Raw genomic sequence first — 23437 nt, forward strand, 5'->3', positions numbered from 1 at the left:
TTGCTTGTAGCTTTAGTGCAAAAGAGGGCTTGCGCGTGTTTATTTCTTGCAACACGGTAACACATGTGGGGTATTGGGAAGGAAGCATGTATGTGTGGAGCATTTGGTATGAAAGATGGCTGCATATGGGTCCTCACCGCAAGAAAGGGATGCACGCTTCATTCACCAAGTGGAGCAAGATCTTCACGGTAGTATGCGGTCTCGCGAAGATGATCCGGACAGTCTTCGGATGCTAACCATGTGCCTCGTATCTTGGCCATGTTGGAGAGACTGCATGAAGAATTCGGCTCAGCGGCATTGTCAAGTTGATAAGGTACTGTCATTGTATTATGTATGATGAGAAACTAGCGGCATCAGTCCTATGTACAGGAGAAGGGTTCTGCAGTAAACTGTATTATGCAGTAGCACAGGATAAGGAGATTCTAGTGCTACTAATGCTATGAATAAATGCAGCGATATTCAGGAAAAAAGGCTAAGAAGATGCGTAGAGGCAGGTCCCGACCAGTATTAGTCGGGGTCGTAAAGATAGATCATGGTATCGAAGACCCAGAGATACACGGAAGCTGTCATGTCTTCGGTAGCAACGATTGAGAGTTGAAGGAAAGACATTACACGCGAGACTGTGGCCTGAGCCAAGTTGAAGCTCAGAATGACCTCCCTACCTCCGAAGGACTCCATGGGGATCTCATCTCCACCTTCCGGGAGACAGAATCGCGGTACCCAAGTCCCTTTCCTTTTCTCTTCTTTGGACTTGCTGCCTCGTCTCTCATGTCGCCCATGCTGTTCACTTTGGCAAGCAGACTCATCCGTGGGCCTTCAAAACTCTTGTTCGAGTTGAACATGAAGCTTGCCTTCACTGCCGACGGTGTAGAAGAAGCTGGGTAAGGATTTCGTGTCGATATCATAAGCTGGCCTGTACCAGTCAATGGCGTCTTGCGGCGGAGTTGGATCAAGGAACGTTTCTTGAGAGGAGGTGGAGGAGAGAGATTCGGCCGCGGCGGAGCAAAACTATGAAGAGGCGGTGTTGGCAATGGTGAGTGAAGACTGGATGTGCCATTGGAAGTGCGTTTGATCTCTTCCCAGCCTTTGTTTCGAGGCACTGAAGTCGGCTGTGGGGATCGAGACGAAGAGAAGAAAGAGCATCTCTTCTGAGCGGTTGTTTGATCGCTGTTCGGCCGGTCAGGATGTGATAGTGGTAAGGTGTTGTTGTAAACAAACGAAGCATACGAATATTGGTCATTTTTAGATGTAGGGAAGAGTATGCTACCAGTTGATCGAGGCTGAGCACCTGCTAGAGATTTCGCAGCAGCTATACTCGGTAATGAAGCTGTGGATGTCTGGTCGTCCGGAAGTATTGTTGACAAGGTTGATCGCATTGGTGTCCTCGGCACCGGCGCATAAACCATCACTGAATCTGGTGTTTCCGTTCGAACGTCCACTGGTAGAAGAAGATCATGCTCTATCGCATCTACGAAGGGATCATCGACGTGTCCCTCTTTGATGGATGATAGGCTTCGTCGCGGACCACGTAAGTCTGACGGGTGATTCGTTGAACTAGGAGATGTTGGAGGACAAGCGTGGAAACCTCTTAATGACCTTTGACTTCTGACACTACTCCCTCTTGACGATCGTGCGTGACTGCGACGCAAGCTACAGCCATTGACCATAGGACTCAAAGTTGGCGATGGGATGACATGATCGTGAAAGAGAGGCGTCAAGGAAAGCGGTACAGGCGGGAGAGGCTTTTGCGGCCCTGCCCCGTACTCTGCGACCGCAGCAGCAAGAGCAGATGCAGTTTCACTTGGTGAATTAATCGCGTCACTACTTCGCCAGTCCAGGAAGGGGTCCTCGGGATCTTTGAACGGGTTACCAGGGTCGCTGTATTGCCAGTTAGGAGAGTCGTAATCGAAAGAGTTTTGAGGCGCTCGAGGAGGTGTTCTGCTTCCAGTTGATAGCAATCCACTGGCACCACCGGACATGAAGGCTAATGCCTCATCATCTTCGCTATCTCTACCACCATTCTCACCAAGCGAAGGATCGTACAAGTATGCGACTTTAGGGTAGACACCAGAGGATCCCCAGCTTTCGTGCTTTGCTGCATGCATCGCATGATAGCGGCGAGCGACAAAGATCGCTGCGACGATCGCAAGGAGAACCCCAGCTGTACTACCTAAAGCAACCCCAGCTGTTTGCGATGGGGTCAATTTAGGTGCAGCTGCTGTAACCACTGTCTCGGTAGGACTGCTGGTAGATGTATGGACTGCACTTGGAGTCCGTGTTGAATCCTTGTGAACGTCGTTTGACAATGAGCTTGTGTGCGAGCTTAGAATGGAACTCTGAGTTCTTGTCTTCGTCACAAAGGTACGGATTAGAGAAATGGTCGCACTTTTTGATGTAGATATAGAGCTGACCGAGGTAGGGCTTGCTGATGTGGGAATAGAGAATCTGGCAGACGTGGTGATGAGCGGAGAGATTGACCCAAATGCGGGAGACATGTGTGAACTGCCTGATCTGCTAGCATGAGAGGTACTGATTGACTCAGTGACAGCAGCAGTTCCAGTAGAAGTGTATGTCTGAGTGGCGCTGGGAAGCGAGATGTTACCCGACCCAACAAGAGATGCTGAGAGGGAAGGGTGCGACCAAGAGGAGAGAGACATCATCGTAGTGGCTGTTGAAGCGGTGGTCGATGTTACAGTAATGTTACGATCCGACTCAAGTGGTGCAGTTGGGATCCCTACAGACTGGATGGACGATGCAGTGCTCAGAGTCCAGCTAGTCGTAGAGGATATGATGATTTGAGTAAGAGAGGCGGAGATTGGCGAACTGAATAAAGATGTTTCGACTGTACTGGGAGACGATCCATTTGTACCGGCACTCGGGAGGACACTTGTTTCCAGAGACGTAGTACTAAGAGCCACTGAGGACGACACGGTGCGATTTTCTGTTGCAGAATGAGCTCCCAGTCCAGTCACCCGTATTGACATAGTAGTGATTGACGCCGTCGAGCTTGTATTACCGGTCACGGTTGCGACGATACTATCCGTGGGAATTGTGATTCGAGACAGCGTAGAATCTTCAAAGGTGACTGATGCAGAGATGGTGAGACTGCCACCAAAAGCGAAAGTAGAGCTGTCGATCAGCAAGCTGCTTGACTGAACAGATTCTGTCGCGATTGTTGTATTCGTGTCGTTCTTTGCTTCGCTGGTTGGAATGGACCCCAGAGACGACCCCGAGATCGTTGAATAGAAGGAAGTTTCTGACAACACTAGGCTAGAAAGACTGGTCGCCTGAGAGACAGATATCATACTGGTCGGCGTAGCCAAGCGTGTGATGGTGGCTAAACTGCTACCATCGATGGTTGCTGTGTAGCTCGATTTCAGCCAGCTTGTAAGACTAAGTACCGAGTGCTGTGGTAGTCCTGCGATCGCTGTTGGAGCGCCTGAGGGCGTTGGCAGCGTCAAGGTGGAAGTTTGAGACGTGCTATCTTCGGTCATGGGTGAAAGAGACTTCGGGCTCGATACATCTGTCGCCGTAGCTTGTGACGAGCTTGGGAAAACAGCTGCCATCGTAGTGATTGCAATAGTATCAGCAGTGACGGTCCGAGAGAAAGCCCACGACGTCTGCGTAAGAGGTAGCACTACATTGGATACCTCGGTTGGTGTATCAGACAATGAATCTTGTTGTCTTGTTGTCGAAGGGGTGAAAAACGCTGTTCCAGGCATGGAAAGCCTAGTCGTACTCTGTTTTATTGTTGTAGCGGACACCGTCAGGCTCGAGATGCTGTCTAAAGTGCTCCGTTGTGATTTGATGACGCTGACTGGTAGCTGTAGGCTTGTAGAAGGAGTGTTCTGTAATGAGATGATGGCAGAAGATATGCTTGTGGGCAGCTGGACATCTGAGACCCGCGACGGATTTGTGTTTACCCATGCCGTAGAGGATATTGGGTTGTTCGCGGTCGACGTAGCATCCGAAACGATCGATAGTTCTTTGACAGTAGACGATGTGCGTATGAAAGAAGCAGTTCCAGATGAACCTGGAGATGTGTGACTGGATGTAGAAGTCTGTCTGGAGCTGATCAAAAAGATTGACGAAAGTGCAGTTGGCTGTCGCACTACTGTGGTGGTCGGCAATACAGTTGACGACTCGCTTCTAGTGGATGTTCTCGCAGGCACATTGTTACTTCTACCGGCCGACGTGCCTGCTTCAGCCACTGAGGAACGTGTCGCGGTGTCGGGCTGTTGTGAGGAAGTTATCTCATGAACGATGACTGTCGAAGTCGTGCTGCTCTCTGACTTTGACGTAGAAGAAAGAGGAGACGATGATACCCTTGACGTAGTCTGAACTATTTCCAATGTACTTGTACCGTTGCTAAAGGGTAAATCGCGCCGCGGAAATGTAGGAAATCTTTCGTTCGTGATATGTGTATTAGAGAGTCTTGCATCTGCGTCGATGTGTCAGTAGGTACAACTACAACGCGTGCAACAGTCCACTCACTCTTCCAATTAAATTCGACATTAATTCCAACTACCAAAGATGCGGTGCAATAAGCGAATACAGCTCCCGCGAACCAGCCCATTGCATGCTCACACGATCTGAAACGAATGACTTGAGGAAAGCAAAGCAGAGTCACAACAGCGAGGCAGACGTAACACAACAGCTACCCGGAGACGATGAAACAGAGAACAAAGAAGTGACATATAACTATTGAGTCCCGCGCCTCTTGCGCAAAGACCGATGTCCTTCGTGTGGTTACACTTTGTTCGGGCCGAGTTAGGGTTGGTGTGAGGTACCTTGCATGGTCCCTGTAGGAACATGGGGCTGAGTCGATGATACCTGCATACAACCCCGAGAATACTCATAGCATCACCTATGATTAGCTCAGAACCCGGCTGTGGCGCTCAATCGTTCGCATTTTGGAAATCTGCCGCCCGATCGAATATAACATAGTAAGATGTCGCATTTCTGTCGCATACCCATGATGTGCTGCGCAAAATATCAACTATCGACTTCGCTAAAGTGACAGAAGAAGCGCGATTTGATTGCCGACCCCGGTATTGACGTGGCGCAGACCTCTGTAACCTCAGCGACCTTGACGGCGTCTGTGTTGCTGATTCGGCTGGGCGGCAAAATTCCAACGAAGCTGTCCAGATTGCGGCACCGTGTTTCTAGTCGAACCTGCCCTATTCTCAGTGAGGATTCTGGCCCCAAGCGGCTGGAACGGGTGCGCTCCGTACCGCACCGTTCGTAACTGCCGCGCTCCAGTGTCATCATCGACGCGAAGGAACAGTTCATGCACCTAGCCACTCGCTGTCGAGCCGTCGCCGGTGACGACGTAGGCTTGGCTATCTCGAATGAGCTCCTGTATCCAAAGAGGCAGTGCCCTGATTTTAGGAGATAGCGCTGGGCCCAGAATCAGCTGTCCACTCTTTACTTGAATAATTTGGTCCACCATGGCCTCGGCGACATCTTCTGGTTGTAGGATTTTTGCGCGAACGTTTTTCAGCCCCGCCGCAATGGCCTCATGCGATGTTATAGCAGACTTGGTCCAATTTGGATGGACGATGGAGGTCTGGATGGACGGGCACTTGTAGCGATGCTTGATCTCTTGCGTCAATCCTTCGTGGAAAGCCAGAAGCGCCGCCTTGGTGCAGCTGTAGTCAACGGCACCGGCCAAAGCAACGAAGGAAGCAAGACTTGCGACACCCATGATGTGGCCTTTTTTCTTAGCGAGCATGTCTGGCAGAAACTCCTGGACAGTACTCCAGTGACTCAGAAGGTTGATGTCGAACATCTTGTTCAGATTCTGTTGTGGGATATCCTTGATAGTCCACGCGTTACCAATACCAGCGTTGTTGATAAGGATAGTTGGTGAACCCAAATCGGATCGTATGGCTTCCGCTGCTTGGTGGATGTTGTCTCGCGACGTAATGTCACATTTGTAGTATCGTACGAGAGCAAGCTCATCTATCTTGGTTAGTATGAAACATGGCGGTTGTGTGCCGCAACGGACCTTTGGTGAAGATCTCTGACAGAGGGCTAACGTCTAGAACCGCGACCCTGATGCCATGAGAGGTGAGCTTCTTGACCACGCAACCCCCAATGCCAGCGGAGCCCCCTGTCACCACAGCAACCTCACGCTTCCAATCCCAAATACTCTTATCCGTCTTCCAAATCCATCGTCTTTCGGCAAAACGATTGAGCACCGAGTTGAGGTCTAGTACGGCCCATAGTGGCAGCGCCCACTTGAGGTACCAATGGAGGGTTACAAGCTGGCTGCTAGAAAGACCAAGTTTCCCACCCAACCTGAAGTACTCGGGCTTGGCAACTCTGAGCATGACTGATGCCAGGGTGAGTAAGGCACAGCGTATCATGATGGGGGCTAGTGATTGGGGCGGAGATGTTATTGAGGACGGGGCGGATTGGGTATTGAGGATGATACGAGAGTGGGGTCTAGTCAATAGGCGATGGAGGATGGGCCAACAATTGGATGTTTGTTTCACGTATAGCTGGTCCAAGAAGTCATATGTACTTTCAAATAAAGCTGGATACCGAGGCATGTTGGACTAGCTTGTACAAGCGTGATGCAGATCATCGGATCTGGGGCCGTCATTCGCTAGTCCCGCGACGCGATTCTATGCGTGTGGAATTCATGATACTGAACATTCTTCCCGACCACGCCACGTTCGCAATTAACGCATGTCGTTCGCTCGTCCGCATAGCCTAAGCGGTACGCTGACGCCGTTCCTGTATCCCGCCTTTCTCCAGGTGCCACTTGCCTCGGCTGCGCGCAGATGTCCGCTTCGTAAACGATTTCCGATCCAGCTCAGATGCAACTCTACGTCTGCTGAGCAGCCCGATGCTCACCCGAATGCGCGACTAGACCCCGCAGCGGACGACTATGCCCTTACGCCTTTTGCCGATCGATGCATTTTGACTGTTGAAGCGGGTGGCGGCGGCCACGGCTGCGTCTCGTTCTTGCGCGAGAAATATATTGAAGAAGGGCCTGCAAATGGTGGCGACGGTGGTAGCGGAGGAAACATCTACATACAAGCAGTCCGTGGCGAGACATCGCTACACAAGCTTGCTCGCCGGCGACAAATCAAGGCTGGCAGAGGACGCAATGGACAGGGCAAGGTCAAAGGTGGCGAGCGCGGGGCCGACGTCCTGATCACGGTGCCGGTAGGGACTATTGTGCGCGAGTTGCAGAGACATGACCCGGTCGCGATAATGGAGGAAGAGCACTGGAAAATGCAGCAAAACGAAGATGCGGAAGAGTTGGAGGAGGGGCAACCAAGCTACAGAAGAGACCGATGGCTGGTCTATCCTGGGACTATAGCCTCAGAACTGAGCAGGATCAAGTTTCCTAAGCTTCCCCCGCCACGACGATCGCACCTTGCAGCCCTGGAACCAGAAGCGCCCATGTGGTTGGACTTGGACAAGCACATGGAGACGCCTATGTTGATAGCGGCAGGAGCGATGGGCGGCTTGGGTAATCCACACTTTATGACTCCCTTCAACAACAGGCCTAAGATGGCCACGCGGGGGGATGAGGGTTTGAAGATTTCACTGCAGTTGGAATTGAAGATTCTGGCCGACTTGGGATTAGTAGGGTTACCCAATGCTGGAAAGAGTACGCTTCTTCGAGCTTTGAGCAATAGCCGTGCGCGAGTCGGCAACTGGGCCTTTACCACTCTTCAGCCAAACGTTGGCACTGTGGTTCTGGACAACCACAAAGGACGACCACTTGTCAGATCGCGCAGGCCAAATGGAGAACTGCGTGAGAATTTTACCATTGCAGACGTACCAGGACTCATCGAGGATGCGCATCTCGACAAAGGGCTTGGACTAGGCTTCTTGCGACACATTGAACGCGCCGCAGTGCTCGCTTTCGTCATCGACTTGTCTGCTGGTGACGCTGTGGCTGCTCTCAAGCTGCTCTGGCGAGAAGTGTCTGAGTACGAGACTCTACGCGGCAAGGAACTGAATGCGGAGACGGAGCGTAGGACGGTGACATACAGACCCGCTGGTGTCAGCACGCCCCCTAGTGACGCGTCTGATTTCATTGACTCACCGCACTTGGACCCGTCGCCAAAGCCTCTGCCCTTCCTGAGTACCACACCGATCTCGTCGAAGCCTTGGTTTGTCGTCGCGACAAAGGCCGACTTACCAGATACGCAGGCTAACTTTGAGGCTCTTCGTTTATATTTGACGGATGTGAGCAAGGGCGCGCAACCTCATCCTAGCAACCGCAAGCATGCATGGCGGCGCAACGTACAGGCTGTGCCGATCAGCGCGATACAGGGCGAAGGTGTACAAGTCATTCCGCAGTTGGTGATGGACTTGTTGGAGGAGTAGATGTGAAGTAATGATACCCTTGTCTCCTCGTATGGCTGTTTCGCGTCTTGGTTGAAATACATGTGCTTGAGGATACGAATTACGCTATATGTAGTTCAGAAGATTTGGATATTGCATTTCTTGCGTACAGGTCACAACTTTGTTTCGGCAGGCGCGATTGTCTCGCGCTTGTGACGTGCCTTCCAGTTTCGCGAAGTGCAAGTGGGGTGGAGGGGTAAACATCAAATTCATACCATTGTCTTGTCACCTTTCGCACCATCGCATCTTCTCCGACAATACCCAGGTTCTGTTGCAGGCTCTGCTCTTCTTAAATTAAATTCCGTCCTGATTCAGAGTACGAGACCTTTTCTCACGCTTAACAAGAACTGTCCCTGTACGAACTGCATGTGAAACATACTGATTTCGCACACACGCAATAGGATATGGACCTGGCGTCTTCAGCTGGAACGACCTGGGCCGAGAATGCACAAGAAAGTACTAATTATTGTTAGAGAACTTCGAGAGACGATTCGGACATCGAGATTGTTTTGTGCGACGTTGCAAACTGCTAATTGCATGTCTAGCAGTTTTAATCGATCTGATCGAAGCGACAACTACGTAGGTACCTGACCTGCTGTCGAAAAACTATTCGTCTCAGCCTGCCGAATACATCAGTCTGAGTACCTGGTGTTAAATGGAACAAGAGAAGGCGAACACCTCCTAGGTATCATACAATATACTACTACTTGGTGAGAGCGGACGATGTCTCCTCCAGCTGTGGCTATCATGGCGGGCTGTGCCCGCCTGTGATAGCCAGCATTCCAGGACCCTGGTAATCGCCCAAAGACTGTTCGGATCAGGAGTCCCAGGCTAGCCTATTTTCAAGTTTCGGATTACTTACCCGCCACCGACCCAGTTATTTTGCGCCGTGCACAGCGCACGAACCTCAGACAGCGCCAACAGCACCATTAGTGCTCGTTGTCGTGATATATCGCGAAAATTTGCTTATCTTCGCCTTCGGGCATTTGGTCAATTTGAAACGATACAGAGAAGATTAGCATGGCCCCTGCACTAAGGATGACACGCTCAATCAAAGAGAAGCTACCATTTTTTTGCTCTTTCGATCTGACTCCTTTAACCCTGCTGTGGTGCCAGAGTTCGTGTTCGAGTCGGGTGGAAGTCTTCTTTTTGCGCTCTTTTTGCTGCGCAAGGGTCTAGCGACCTTTTCTCACATACCAAAATATCAACCGTTTGCAGCAGACATTGCTTCACAGCCGTTTATAGGCAGCAATATTTTCTGTGAACCTTTCAGACCCTATCATCACATCGTCTCAGTCGCCAGATCGAGAGCAAAAAAATGGCAGCTTCTCTTTGATTGAGCGTGTCATCCTTAGTGCAGGGGCCATGCTAATCTTCTCTAGGGGGCGCCGCTGCGCGGCTGGCGGAGGCGACGAACTCGCTGACGCTCGTTGTCGCCTCGCCTTCTTGTCTGACTTTGAGGGTGAAGCATGTGCCTTTGGGTCTGCTGGAGACCTGATTCTCTTTGGCTACAGTTGTTAATCAATATCTCTGTGTGTCTTTCTTCATGCGCGCAACGATCCCTACAGAACATTCCGCGACGAATACGTAACCGTCAGGCTGAACCTTCTTTCATCTCCGCCCAAAGCGCAACCAACTGGGTAGAAGCTGATATCTGAGATCTCAGGAACGAGGTCGCGCTTCTCGGTCTCTGGACGGCGATAGTTTGGTGCAGGCATTAACTCTATCGTGCCTTTAGGGGGCACTGTAGTTGCTTGACTTCAAGTTTCTCGTATGGTGTGATAGGCCCGTCATCGCGTGAGACAACTGGGTAGTCAGCTTTATAAACTTTCCACTAGTTGTCTTTTAGATCAGGCTAGGTGCCTACACAGCTACTCTAGTTAACTTAGTCCTTAGGGCGGCGACTGAGCATGTCGAAAGCGTTAACATTGTTACTAGTGTGGTTGGGTAGATTGCAGGCGAGCTCATCCTACTTCGCGTCTATGTTGTTTAACGCCTGCTCGTCCGGATCCTCTTAAGTATCTTCATGAACAGACTCCTCCGGTTCCAGTAATAGATTATTAAAGCTATTATTCGGGTGGTTGCAAAGGTCCACACACATCTCGTACGCTTCACGATAATCCTGGCAGGGCTCGTCATGAATTGCGGGGATATGGAGGAGGTCATCCAAGGTAGGTAAGACGAGGGTGTGTTGCAAATATACGGCTACATTTACTGCGGGCACGAAGGCACAGCTACGAACTCGAGTGATGAGTCGTCGACATGGTCGATTTCCAAGAACATGATCAATCGTGAATGTTGTAGTGTAGTTTGTCCTGAACTGCTTCACTAGATACGTTGTCTATCTCATCATATCATGTCGTCGTATCACGTCTTGTGAATGGAGTATACTGTCGTTCCTTGTCTCTTCTCTCCGGCCACTTTGCGCTACTGTCGGGATCAAGACATCCATCTCCCAACTCATCCGCTCCTCTATCCGACTCCATCTTCTCTCCGACCATTCCATCTGCTTCTGGACATGCGTCGTCGCCTCATCAGCTCGCGCATGATCTTCGAAGAGGAATGCGAGTTCTTCCAATGTGCGACCATAGGTTTCGGGGAACATAAAGTACTATAGTTGTTGTGTTAGTGAACGAAACGTCTTGGAAGGAAGTATGGAGCCTAGATGAGCAGAGGAACACATACAATGAAGACGATTTCAAATACTAGGCAAGCGCAGTACATTATAAGCCAGCGCCCTTGTATGCGTTGCAGTCCGACGGGGTTGAGGGTGGTTGTAGTAAAGACTGCTGTTCTGCTAAAGAACTGGAAGATGGTGATGCCTTTGGTACGTTGCGCAAAAGGGAACAATTCGACTAGAAATGCTGCAACGCGGTTAGCATCACCATCTGTCACCACTCTCTCGTCGAAACTCACTGTAGGTAAGTGCATTATAACTAATATTATAACATGCCTGATACAAAAAGATAATCGCTATTGTCAACCTCGCTGGCTCAATGTTCTTTGTAGCAGTGTAACGATGCACAGCGACTGTCCATGCAACATAGCAACACAACAAGCTGGTCGCGCAGATGAGGTACATCTTTCGGCGTGGAAAGCGTCGGACCAATAGCGAAAAGGACACTGCAGTGAACAGGTTCCAGCTGTTGAGTCCGACGTTCACTTTCCCCGCAAAGCCCGGATCGTCGTACCCAATCATGATTAGCAGTTGGTTCAGATAGTAGCTCAGCAAGGTATTGCCGGACCATTGGGTGAAGAGACCCAGGAAAGAACCAATAATGACCCGCTTGCGTAGACCGGGAACGGCGATCATCTCGCGCCAGGAGCGCTTCGAATGCTCAAGTTCGATGCGAATTGTGTGTTCGATTTGCGCCATTTCGGCAGCGGCAAAGTGCGAAGAGCTGTCGCCTTCTGCATGGTAGGTGACCAGCGTGCGGTAGGCTTCTTCACGACGGTCTTTAGAGATGAGGAAGCGGGGTGATTCGGGTATCATGCTGGGGCTGTTAGCAGAGTTGAAAAATGACAGGTGAGCGAAAGGGGGTCATTACAAGATGAATACGATCTGGAGTAATGACGGAGCGGCCTGAAGAAGCGATGGTATGCGCCAGGCCCAGTCATCATTGAGACTTTGAGTGCCATACGATACTCCTGCTGCTATGAGCGAACCTACGAACCAGAGTGCATTGAAGAGAGAAGTCATGATCGGCCGCTCCTTTGGATACGCAAGCTCACCCATCAAAGACGAGCCAGCGATGATGCAGAATGGTATGCCGAAACCGATGATGAACCTGGCGCCAATGTACATGCCAGCTATGACTGTTAGCATGACTTCCGAGCGTCTGTTTCATTTCCTGCCCTACCGCTGATTGAGAAAGCTTGAACTAGCGCCCCGACAACCATGATCCAGGAGCCTAGGAAGATTGCCCATCGTCGCCCAAATCTATCGTTCACGTAGGGCACAAGTGGTAGAGCGCAGAGCGCACCTAGGTTGTATGCTGAGGAAATGATACCGAGAAGCACTCCTCGTGGTTCGTTGAAGTCTAGGTCGTTAGCAAGGGCAGGCCCGTAGTTGTGATCAGAACTCACATATCTGCCATGTCGGTGCAATCTGCACCGCGTTGATCATCTGCGAATCAAAGCCAGACGTCATCTCAATCCCAATACACGTCGGCAACAAGAGCGCATACAGCCTCCGCAAGTTTCTCTTATGCCACGGTATCTGGTCCTCTTCAACGATGCGCGTCAATACTGGTTCTGCCTGCCTCGCAGCGGCGGCAGCGCCGACAGGCGCCATCCCTGGTTTCGCTCTTCAAATCTGAGCCGAGATCAGTGGTACAGTGTAATATCGTCGCTAATTCGAGATCGACGAAGCTGTGGCGGCTAGCACTGATGGGCGTCCGGGACGTGCGGGCGTGCCCGTTAGTTCTATATACCCCAGGTTCGTGCCGCGCATCATAATTCGTATCATCAGATTGGATGCAAGTGAGACGATGCAAACGAGCGGGCTGTGGCAAGGCGACAGGGTATGGTCGCATTGATCTTTGCCCCGCATATGTTGGTGGTAATATAAGACGTCCACCCTTGACGAATCAAGACTCGCTCACAACATGGTGATACAGCCATAAAGTTTGTACGCCACACACGTCTAAATGTGTTTTGCTACTTCGCATCTGCGTAATGGTAAGATGAAGCATTCGGCTGCGTGATGTATGCTCAATATAATAGGACGTTAGGAGCTTCCAGATGCTTGTGATGTCGAGAGACGCATCTAAACATCGGCATGGTAGCCACCTTGCCTAATTGGGTATTTTCGACTTGATATTATGCCAAGGGGGGTATATTACCAGTAGCAGCCTGATTTACCGTGTTCAGCGATGCCCTAAATGGTCAGCCTGGCGCGACTTCACCGAGCAAAGTCTCGGTACCGCGACATTGGTACCAATAGAGTAGAAGTTGCCGCGCCGCTGGAAAACGGACCGCGGTGGGGCTGAATGTCGCGTGTGCAATAGGTTTAATGGAGTGAAGTGCGGTGTAGGTAAGCCGTGGTCTGACAACATACTTGAGGTAGGAGTAACGAGTACCAGAAAACGTGTCCCCTATCCTATAATTGCACAATCTCGGTGTGGAAGAAACCGGTGTCTGAACAGGTGATGGTATGGATTGAAGACCGAACTGTATGCATTGAGAAATCGGCTCTAGAAGCACTTGGATTCGAAGACACATCCGATTGCCTAAGCGAAGGAAGGCTGCAACTTCCCTGCGATCCGCTCCTGAATCCGCTCTGGCAGTAAGCTCTCGTACATATGACTTGTCCACTCACAGCAAACTCGTCGCGTATATGCCGGGTCTATAATCTCCTCGATACCGAACGCATTCGCTGTGCGGACTGGATTCATCAATCGTTTGTACTCGTTCTCTAATTCTGTATAACGCTTGTCCCGCGCCTCTTTACCTTCTTTTCTTTCAATCTCCTTGAGTTCGAACGAGTGCCCGACTTCAATGCCGCCCTCGAGTGGCAAGGAGCCCCACACGCCCGATGGCCAAGCAACGCGCATGCGAGGGTCGCGGCAGTCTAGCATGATGCCTCCTGCTACACCGTAGACACGGCGTACGATGACGTTGAAGATGGGCATGGTTGTGCTGTAATAGGTTGCAGCAAGAGTGACACCGTGCCGCATGGTTGCAGTGCGCTCTGCTACGGTTCCTATTGCGTAACCTGGGACGTCGACGAATTGAATGAGTGGAAGGTTGAAGACGTCCAGGAACTTCAGCATGCGCGTGATCTTCTGCGACCCCAACGCATCCAGCGCGCCAGCATTCTGTTCGCAGTTTAGAGACACGATCCCGACTGGCTTGCCTGCAAACCGTGCCAGGCCAACAATGGCTGTGGTACCCCAAAGCGCGCCGATCTCAAAGAATGAATCTTGGTCCACGACTTCGGTTATGATAGCGCGCGGGTTATACATGCGATTCTTAGAACGCGGAATGATGGATCGGAGGGTTTCCGACATTCGGTCGACTGGATCAGAGCAGTCAATTACTGGAGGCAGCTTCGTACCGCAATCAGGTAAGTAGCCCAAAACTGTTCGTATCTGTTCGAAGCAGCCTGCCTCATCCGGTGCCAGATTATCGATAGTTCCGTTGGTACAATGCATTGCTGGCCCACCAAGATCTGTGAACGACAGGCCCTCCTCGAATGTCGCATTCTTCACCACACTAGGGCCAGCGTTGAACAAGGAGCCAATGTCGGCGGCCATGACAGAAAAGTGACAGGCAACCACGCGAGCCGCTCCTAAGCCGATGGCCGGTCCAACCACCGCGCTTAGGTTCGGTATACCCATGTTGAGTTGTTGTACCACTTGTGCGAAGGAAGGTAGCGGAGGGACGTAGGAGAAGCCGGTAGAGCGGATGGTGGTGACGGAGCCGCCGCCTGACGAGCCGTCGACAAGTTTAACAATGGGTAGCTTCAGCGCAATAGCAAGTTTTTCCATGTATATCTACAGTCGTTAGTAGTGGTATCTTAGCTGTGTTACAACCAGCTTACTGTTTTCTCCATAAGGGCGCCATCAGCATGTCCGGCGCGAATGGAAAAGTCATCAGCCGTGAATACAATCTTTCGACCTCGTAGTCGCCCGAAGCCTGCCAATTGTGAATACATTTTCTTAGTATCATCTCTATGACCATACCTTGCACGTTGTTCGAGGGCACATATTCTTCTGGTTCTTCTTTCACTGGCCCGAGTTGCTTCCATTTGACTGTCCCGCTCACACTGCCTACTTCTTGAAAGCTGCCAGGGTCAAGCAGCTGTTCCACCCTCTCCCGCACCCATAGCTTTCCCGCCTGCTTCTGCCTCAGGTAGCCCCTGTTATTTGTATCTGGCGTCGCAGCGATCTTGCGGAGTGTCGCAATCTGTCCGAGAATGTCGGAGTAATCTGCAGGTGCATCTGAGTCTGCGGCTTTGCGTCTTCGTCGCTTCGGCGTGTTCGGGGCGATGTGCGAGCTGACTTGGGCGAGTCGGTCTTTGGCCGTCTCGGATGACGTCGACGCGTCTTTTGGCGCGACCTTTTGGTCGTCACCGGCCATTGCGATAGGTACCGAGTGTAAAAAAGCGTGTCTTCAAGCCCCAGAAATGGAGCGACGGTGGAATTGTCACATCGCGATGATTCGGTCCAGGTTGGAATGGTCGTGGTAGAATGTTGGGGTAGGTCTGGTAAACCGAGGCATCTCCAAGCTCCCCGCGTTTACCTTCACCCATTGCATCCCGCCTGTACCGCAAACATGTCATTATCCATGTCGAATCGGATCCCTGATAAATCTTTTGCTACCAAGTTGCATCCAGGTAAAATATTCATGTCAAGAAAGCCTCCTTGACGACACAAAGCCTATTTCTGCCCGGTGTCATCCCCCGACTCGCCCTTTCGAGTCATCTCACATACAAAATAGTAACATTGAGCGACTTCACTGGATAGTTTCTAGAGAGTCCGGATCTTAGGTGGAGAATGGACACGACACAGCCACCGCGGAGACCCATAAAGCGACTCCTTGTTGCAAATAGGTCAGTAGCAATTCCGAATCATGGAAAGCTAAGCTAATACATATCTTGCAGAGGAGAAATAGCAACGCGCATCGTCTCTTCTGCTCGCGAACTCGAGATTGAGACGTATGCCATCTACGTATCAGGTGACGATTCGCACGCTGTACGAGCAAACCACGCAGTCAAGTTACCATCAGCCTCAACCTTTATGAGTATTGATGGTCTTATCGAAATCATCGAACACTACAAAATTGATGCCGTGCATCCAGGGTATGGATTCCTATCAGAGTCGGAAGACTTCTCGAGGAGAGTTTGGAAAGAAGCTGGCGCTGTAGTGGTGGGTCCCGGATGGGGTATCCTGAGTAGTACTGGAGATAAGCTCAAAGCGAGGCAGCTTGCAGAACAATGTAGGACCTACGAGATATGTAGATTGTACGATTGCTAATCCCAGAACAGGCAACGTCCCTGTGTCTCCAGCTCTCCGGCAACCGACTAACAATGTCGAAGACGTCCAGCGCTTTGCATCAGGGGTAGGTTTCCCAATCATGGTAAAAGCAGTGGATGGAGGCGGTGGGCGAGGCATCCGTCTGATTTGCAGTAAAGACCAGCTACCTGCTTTGGTCAAAAGAGCAGTCGAAGAGAGCCCTTCCAAGCAAGTATTTGCTGAGAAAGCTGCAGTTGATGGTTTCCGGCACATCGAAGTTCAGATCATTGGAGACGGCAGTGGGACTGTAACACACCTTTGGGAACGCGAGTGCAGCATTCAGAGACGATACCAAAAGATCATTGAGCTGGCACCAAGTGTCGTGTCTGATCGCAAGCTGATTGCCAAGGTGATCGAAGATGCGTTGAGAATGGCCAGACATGTTAGTATCACGGCCCGCCCCGAACCTACTTCGCTAATCTCTGCGTAGATACACTACGTCTCACTTGGTACTTTTGAGTTCCTCGTGAACCCAGCAACAAAAGAGTACTACTTTCTGGAAGTCAATCCGCGGTTGCAGGTCGAGCATACAATCACTGAGTCCATTTCCATGACCGACATCGTCAAAGCACAATTGCTGCTCGCGCAAGGCGCTCCTCTAACCCAGTGTGGCCTATCAGTAGCTCCAGGTAGCCCAGAAGTCCCGCCCTCTGCGCACTCTATCCAACTGCGCATCACTGCGGAGAATGTTCGGAGCGACTGGTCTTTATCGATTGGCAAAATTACATCTTTCCAATTCCCTTCAGGTAATGGCATTCGGGTTGACACACACCTCATCAGTGGTCGACCTGCTGTAGTATCAGCAGATTTCGACAGTCTAGTCGCCAAAGTCATTGTAACAGCGTCATCGTGGAAAGACGTGGTCCGTAAAGCGCGGAGGGCTCTAGAGGATACGCGTATCGCAGGAGTCAAGACAAATCTTGACATGCTGAAAGCCATCGTCGCACACTCGGATTTTCTGAATGGTCAATGCGATACGCAATGGCTAGAAAGCAAACAGGAGGAACTGCTTCGATCGAGCCAACGCATCGCTGAAGCCCATCCTAACACTCTTGGCCCAGACATTACGACATCTTCTTCAACTGCATCGGTTTCGACAGCCAACACTCTCTTCCGAAAAGGCGATGCCTGGTCCATAGCCATATCTTCCCCCACGACCAAAGCAAATGAGAAACCACCACCTCATCACCTCGAGTTAACACGCGTCCTACGAAACGATTTCCCAACCTCACTAAGCGCGGAACTGCTCTTTACAACTCCCTCTAGTGCTTCCTCGGCCACCCCTCAAACAACACCATATACCATAACCCTCTCCTCAACGTCTGCCAGCGCTTCAGCAGCCACGTCACATCATAGACGTGGCAACCCATCTGATCCATCGCACATCAGTATTCCGTTCCCTGGGAAGCTCGTCGAGGTCCTGATTGACGAGGGTGATGTAGTGAAAGAAGGAGACGTAATCTGCGTAGTGCAGCAAATGAAGATGGAGCTAGAGGTACGCAGTCCGCGGAGTGGCCGAGTAACATGGGTCACAGAAGCAGAAGATGGGGAAGACGTTGCGGAAGGCATGTTAGCTGCTGTTATCGAGACTGCGCAAGAGAACCGTCTCTGAAAAGGATTATTAATCTATTCTTTATATTGACTTGATGAAATGCTATGCAGCCATGAGTTCTTTACATGGTCTCGCACCTAACAGTGGTGTACACATTGTCCTTGGTCGCCCGGCTGTACGGGCAAACCTGCCTCGCCTTGTACACAACCTTCTCCAGGTCCTCCTTCGCCAGTCCGCGTACCTTGACGAGGAGTTGGACGCGCAATCCCATGTCCAGATCCTTCATGCTACCGACAAGTTCTACGGTCGATTCGACGATGGAGTCTTCGGTCTTGGTGGGCATCTTTACGCCGACAGAGGGGGCAACAGCGTTCATGGCGGATTGGACTTGATTGATGTCAGTAAATTCGTTAAAAACGAGTAGAGGGCGGGCACGTACAGCATGCACCGTAACCAGCCGCGAAAAGCTCCTCAGGATTGGTCTTTCCGGCATCTCCGGAGCCGCCAAGGGCTTTGGCCATTGTCAGGTCGACCTTGAGGTTCTCGCCGTCTACATGTCTGGAAAGGTGTCAGCAGAATGTTCCATATTCGAATGTAATGTTCAGCATACCCTGTCCGTGCGCCAACAACGTGAGCCTTTGCTGTGTAGAGGCTCGGTGCTGTCTCGGTGTTTAGGAAGCGACGGCACGGTGCCGCCATAGCATTTCGCTGCGAGACGCGGACCGCCTGACGGAGCATTGGTGTGAAGGTTCGGCTGGCCATTGTGTGTAGAGAGTTGTTGATGGGAGATCGGAATGTTGTAGATTTTGAGGTTGGAAGTGGAGGTCAATTGCAATGATATGTTTGAAGCGACAAGGGCTCGATCACACTCTTCACATAAGCTCTCTCAAAAGAAAAATGGAGCTATGACAGCTGTGACGTCCTGGCGGCCAATTCGCGGCGTTCATAGTCATGACGTTTGCATCCAGCCAGCATGGTGGGTTCTAGCGCAAGGAACTCCCGCCGCTAGTGAAGCGAGATCTGGGGAAATCGCATATCGATCTCACGCCGCAAATCTAGAAATAGAACCAGATACTCTGCATGCGACGCGTAGAAGCTCTTTACTACATTATTGTTTAAATGGTCCATACTACCAAGCCTGGAGCATACTGAAGCAGTCGTCTTGCAATGGATTGGAGTTGCGCACTCTCAAGCGAGATGATGGATGAGTAAACATGACAAAGTCGAAAAGGCGAGACATCCACTGCTCCACTTTCCCCTTTTCAGCGTTACAAATTCTCCGTGCTCTCTTCTTCCAGGCCTGGCTTACTTACAAAGCCCATCACTTCATCTTCCTCTCCTTGACACTGATACCTACGCCCGTCAACGTGCACTGAAACCAGCCCCCAATCTCCGGCTCTCCGTTCACCTCAACATCACAGCTCATGACTAGTCTAGCTAGCGCTTTGATGACGAAAAACCTCGCAAGATGCTGTCCCGGACAGCTTCTGCTTCCGCCTCCGAAACCCATCCATACGCTGTCCATTCTACCAATTTTTCTTCTCCTCTCCTCGGTGCCATCGGGTAGCCATCTATCCGGATCAAATTTGTGGGGCTCTGCGAAGACTTCGGAGCCGAAGTGAGAAGTCCAGAGGCTCGTTCCCACAGTAGTACCATGAGGAAGATAAGTGTCGCACAGCGTAACTCCTGTAGCGGGTACGAGGCGAGGAAGATACCACCCGATCGTAGGCCAGAGCCTCATGCTTTCTCTCAGAACGGCGAGGAGCAATGGTACTCTGGCGACGATTTCAGAATATCTGCTTTTCCGTGTAACGCCCTGGCTTTCCATGTCTTTGCGTAACCGGGCAAGAATTGACGGCGACGTATACGTATGATAAATGGCCGAAGAAAGCGTGAACATCAGCGTGTCGTGCCCAGCACCAAAATTGGTAAGAGCGATTGAGAGGACCCACGAAGGAGGAAAGCGCGCTTCTCTATCGTTATGGAGACGCATCAAAGTAGCCAGCATATCTGTCTCTTCGATGCTGTCTCCTCTCTCCTCCGGTACTCCCACGTCCTTTCCATACTCTTGGGGAAAACCAGGGCGGCTGGCGGGTAGCTCCACATCCTTCATGCTCTCTAGTGTTTTCAGTCTTTGCATGATGCTCGGGCTGCAGAAGTTGAACACGGGCCATATCTTCGGGATTCTGATGCCTAGGAGTAGCGACATTGGCAGGACAAGCAACATGCCAACTTTCGGTATGCTGTGCATCAGCTTCACGAACCCGGGAAAGAGACCAATGACTGTAAAGCATTGCCAAAGCGCATGGCTGGCGTCCTCGTTTCCATCGTCACTGCCTTTGTCCGTGTACCCAGGGCTCTTTCCTAGAGTAAATTGGCTCATAGAGTCCAAGGCGAAGATGTGTCCCCAATTTGCCAGGCCCACCTCTTTCCCCCTCAGATCTTCTAATTTGGCAACGAATTTATCGATGTAAGCATCAAGCAGCTCTTCATGCTTCTCTAGCCCCGTGATACTGTAAGCTGGGCCGATGGCTCTTCTTTGCCTGCGATACTTCTCCATATTCGTTTCCGTTAACAGATCGAGGACTTCATCAACGGGCTTCCAGTTCTTGTCCGGTGCGGCACACATCTGATACCAATCTCCCTTCGTAAATGATGTTCCCGCTCCATAAACAGTTTTGACAGCATCTTCCTCGCATACTAGGACTTGATTGGGTGCAATGCGTACTATAGGTCCAAACTGGGCGTGCAATTCAGGGAATTGGATGTGCGATTTGCCTTTTCGAACATGCCAGACAAGCCATAATTTGCTAAAGCGTGCCAGGAACGGACCGGGGACGCTGCGTAAGGGATGGAAGAAGATTCTGTAAATCGTAATGTAGCCGACGTATGCAATGAAAACAGATAGAGATAGAGGCGTTATGGAGAGCATACTCGCGTAACATAGGCTTGCAATATAGCACGAGATTCGAAGGGGAAGTCGCACTCTATATAGATACGATAAGCAAAACCTCAACTTCAGGACACCCACGATATCCCTGCTGATTGACATGAATACTCTCTAAAGACTTAGCAATTGCTGAGATATCACCGGTGGCGTCTTGCCATTGCAAGATTTGGGTATGGATCGCTCTGATGTAGGGCGCCTTGTTGCACACTTGCCCGCCTTACGCGGGGCTTCGAGCTGACGACAGACATGCGGGGTAAGATACAACGATCTCATTTCCATCGACAACCAGGATAGAGGGATACTTTGTAGCTGTGTTGGTAAGAACTTCTTTCAGCCAAAGACGATGGTGTTGATGAATAAATTCAAACAGTTGACGAGGCGTAATCAACGCGGACGCGCACCGACCTGTTCGTCTTGGAACCCTTCCTCATCCGGTATGATGTCTAAAGTGCGTCACGGCGGCCCCTTCCATTCAGGCAGGATGCAAGTGTACCAAGCTGGATTTACATCGATGCCTAGGAATTTTCCAGACATCGCCAACTTCTGGGTACAGATGACTCGGATGACCATTATATGCAGTGCCACGGCAGCAGTATGAGCAGAGCCGCATCACTCGTTCACAAGACTCCTGTTTCCTTCCGGATTGGTGGGCATTGTCCACAGACGCGAAATATAACCTACGTTAATGTCTAGATCATACAATCTCGAGCAAAATATATCATGAGTTCTGTACAGCTCGATGTGGCAAGTACTGGGTGGGCGGGGTAGGATGCGCGTCGTCTATCGTTACACAGCATGAAGGCGTGGGGAAGTATTACTAACTGACAAATCTGCCAGCACATGCCACAGAAAGCTCGATCACTCTCAAAAGTAAGAGTTCATAAACTGCCATCTGCTTACTATCGATAAATCAGCCCACAATGTCAGCAAACAAAAGCTCTACCACAAGCGCGGTGGCTTTACCCTGTGATCAGTGCACCCTGTCATTCGATAACGGTACCGTCCTGGCGGCTCATCGACGCTCCAAACACGCCATACCTTGTACATTCGGGAGTTGCAGAAGGACTTTCCCAGGCCAGGAAGCACTCAAACAGCATTTGGATTCAGCGATTCACGTCAACAAGCAAAGCAAAACAATACAGCAGCTCAGCAAAGCCAATAAGGAATTGTCGCCTCAAGTTGAACCAAGCAAGATGCAACTGAACATTTCCAATGCCCCAGGCACAATTCCAGCGACAAATGTCGAATTTTTAACCCCAGTGGTAGTGGGGAAGACATCCAGGACTTTGGATTCTCTTGCTGCACACTTTGAATCTTCACTGCACATAAGCACACCTCAAAATCTAGCAGTCCAAGAATCGCCGAGGTCACTACGAATTCCAACGTCAGTCATTTTTGGTGGAGAGCGTGCTACATGCGGAACCACACCAGGAAAGCGAGTGACTATAAGGTCAAAAGTGCAATCATTTGACCCCCAGCCAGCCCACAAGAAGACAGTCATTCCGCAAGAACTTCATAACGAAGTGTTCATCGCACTCATGGCATTCTGCCATTCTCGATACATACTCCACATCTACCATACAAACATCGTCAAAGACGCAAATATTCTTATGCACTATGCATTACCAACTCCCCCAAGGTTTCCCTATCTTCCAGAGCGCGCTGCAATCGCGATCAACTGCGACGTGGTGGACAAACACTACAGTGAGTCAGAGATCTTGCACATCTCAGCCATCGACTACCTCACTGGCGAAGTCATCATCGACGCGTTAGTTCAGCCCGTCCAGCCAATGGCTGGTTGGCACACGAACCAAGACTGGCTATCGAAGCAAGCCAAAGCTGCGACCACCATCACAGGAAGGATATTAAAAGGCTGGCCAGAGGCGAGGGCTGAGATCTGGAGAAACATCGGTCCCAACACCGTTCTAGTTGGCCACAACCTACACCGCGATCTTACTGCGCTTCGAATGGAACACTGGCGCGTTGTAGATTCGGCGATATTGGTATCGGAAGCTGTTGGATATAGCGTTAAGAGACGCTGGAGTCTGAAAGCCCTGTGCAATCAACTCCTCAATATGAAGGTCCAGAATAATAAGGGCGGAGGAGATTCTTGCATTGAAAATGCGTTCGCAGTGCGAGAGGTTGTCTTGTGGTGGAGTCGACATCCAACTGAAGTATTAGAGTGGGCTACTCACCAGCAGAAAGAATGGCATAAAGGGGTAAGACAGGCATACAATGAGAGGAGAACCAACGAGAGAAGAATCGATGAGAGAAAAACGAATGTGACCAATTCGGATGTTTGGGTATGGCCCACTGGCTACGAAGGGTTGTAACCCTTTTCCAGGCTGAGTGATCATGTACTACAGCGTTCCCTGGATAGGGACAGTAGACCAATCGTTCGCATAATGTTGTAGTTCACGAGGCCCGTGTCCCGCCGCAGCAGTTGTCTTCTCCTGGGGATGGAGAGTAAGCCAGTGTCCACGGTACGCAGTCATGTAGAAACGCCAAAGACATATCCTTATTTCAGCGTTCTGGTAACGTTGC

General features: G+C 50.8%; 9 protein-coding genes across 9 annotated transcripts; 3 read left to right on the forward strand and 6 right to left on the reverse strand.

Moving 5' to 3' along the window:
- Positions 1-644: 644 nt before the first annotated feature.
- J4E82_010153 (uncharacterized protein) lies at positions 645-2105 on the reverse strand (the record flags this gene model as incomplete). The annotated part of the gene is made up of 1 exon (XM_051736369.1): positions 645-2105. The coding sequence occupies one exon, from the start codon at positions 2103-2105 to the stop codon at positions 645-647; it is 1461 nt and encodes a 486-aa protein (XP_051583872.1).
- A 3191-nt stretch (positions 2106-5296) lies between these two features.
- On the reverse strand, positions 5297-6371 carry J4E82_010154 (uncharacterized protein; the record flags this gene model as incomplete). Its single annotated transcript, XM_051736370.1, has 2 exons — positions 5297-5964; positions 6011-6371. 2 exons carry the CDS (start codon positions 6369-6371, stop codon positions 5297-5299), a joined length of 1029 nt encoding a protein of 342 aa, XP_051583873.1.
- A 325-nt stretch (positions 6372-6696) lies between these two features.
- Positions 6697-8355, forward strand: J4E82_010155 (uncharacterized protein; the record flags this gene model as incomplete). The annotated part of the gene is made up of 1 exon (XM_051736371.1): positions 6697-8355. One exon carries the CDS (start codon positions 6697-6699, stop codon positions 8353-8355), a length of 1659 nt encoding a protein of 552 aa, XP_051583874.1.
- Positions 8356-10714: 2359 nt separating this feature from the next.
- Positions 10715-12667, reverse strand: J4E82_010156 (uncharacterized protein; the record flags this gene model as incomplete). Its single annotated transcript, XM_051736372.1, has 6 exons — positions 10715-10984; positions 11059-11237; positions 11290-11867; positions 11922-12183; positions 12234-12413; positions 12460-12667. The coding sequence occupies 6 exons, from the start codon at positions 12665-12667 to the stop codon at positions 10715-10717; spliced, it is 1677 nt and encodes a 558-aa protein (XP_051583875.1).
- Positions 12668-13604: 937 nt separating this feature from the next.
- Positions 13605-15456, reverse strand: J4E82_010157 (uncharacterized protein; the record flags this gene model as incomplete). Its single annotated transcript, XM_051736373.1, has 3 exons — positions 13605-14870; positions 14918-15012; positions 15060-15456. 3 exons carry the CDS (start codon positions 15454-15456, stop codon positions 13605-13607), a joined length of 1758 nt encoding a protein of 585 aa, XP_051583876.1.
- Positions 15457-15872: 416 nt separating this feature from the next.
- Positions 15873-18003, forward strand: J4E82_010158 (uncharacterized protein; the record flags this gene model as incomplete). Its single annotated transcript, XM_051736374.1, has 4 exons — positions 15873-15928; positions 15980-16314; positions 16364-16773; positions 16822-18003. The coding sequence occupies 4 exons, from the start codon at positions 15873-15875 to the stop codon at positions 18001-18003; spliced, it is 1983 nt and encodes a 660-aa protein (XP_051583877.1).
- A 61-nt stretch (positions 18004-18064) lies between these two features.
- On the reverse strand, positions 18065-18705 carry J4E82_010159 (uncharacterized protein; the record flags this gene model as incomplete). The annotated part of the gene is made up of 3 exons (XM_051736375.1): positions 18065-18330; positions 18383-18501; positions 18554-18705. 3 exons carry the CDS (start codon positions 18703-18705, stop codon positions 18065-18067), a joined length of 537 nt encoding a protein of 178 aa, XP_051583878.1.
- A 559-nt stretch (positions 18706-19264) lies between these two features.
- Positions 19265-20875, reverse strand: J4E82_010160 (uncharacterized protein; the record flags this gene model as incomplete). The annotated part of the gene is made up of 1 exon (XM_051736376.1): positions 19265-20875. The coding sequence occupies one exon, from the start codon at positions 20873-20875 to the stop codon at positions 19265-19267; it is 1611 nt and encodes a 536-aa protein (XP_051583879.1).
- Positions 20876-22431: 1556 nt separating this feature from the next.
- Positions 22432-23226, forward strand: J4E82_010161 (uncharacterized protein; the record flags this gene model as incomplete). Its single annotated transcript, XM_051736377.1, has 1 exon — positions 22432-23226. The coding sequence occupies one exon, from the start codon at positions 22432-22434 to the stop codon at positions 23224-23226; it is 795 nt and encodes a 264-aa protein (XP_051583880.1).
- Positions 23227-23437: the final 211 nt, after the last annotated feature.

This window comes from Alternaria postmessia (assembly GCF_024291825.1).
Source record: "Alternaria postmessia strain BMP 2775 chromosome Unknown scaffold_113, whole genome shotgun sequence".
NCBI classification, from domain to species: domain Eukaryota; kingdom Fungi; phylum Ascomycota; class Dothideomycetes; order Pleosporales; family Pleosporaceae; genus Alternaria; species Alternaria postmessia.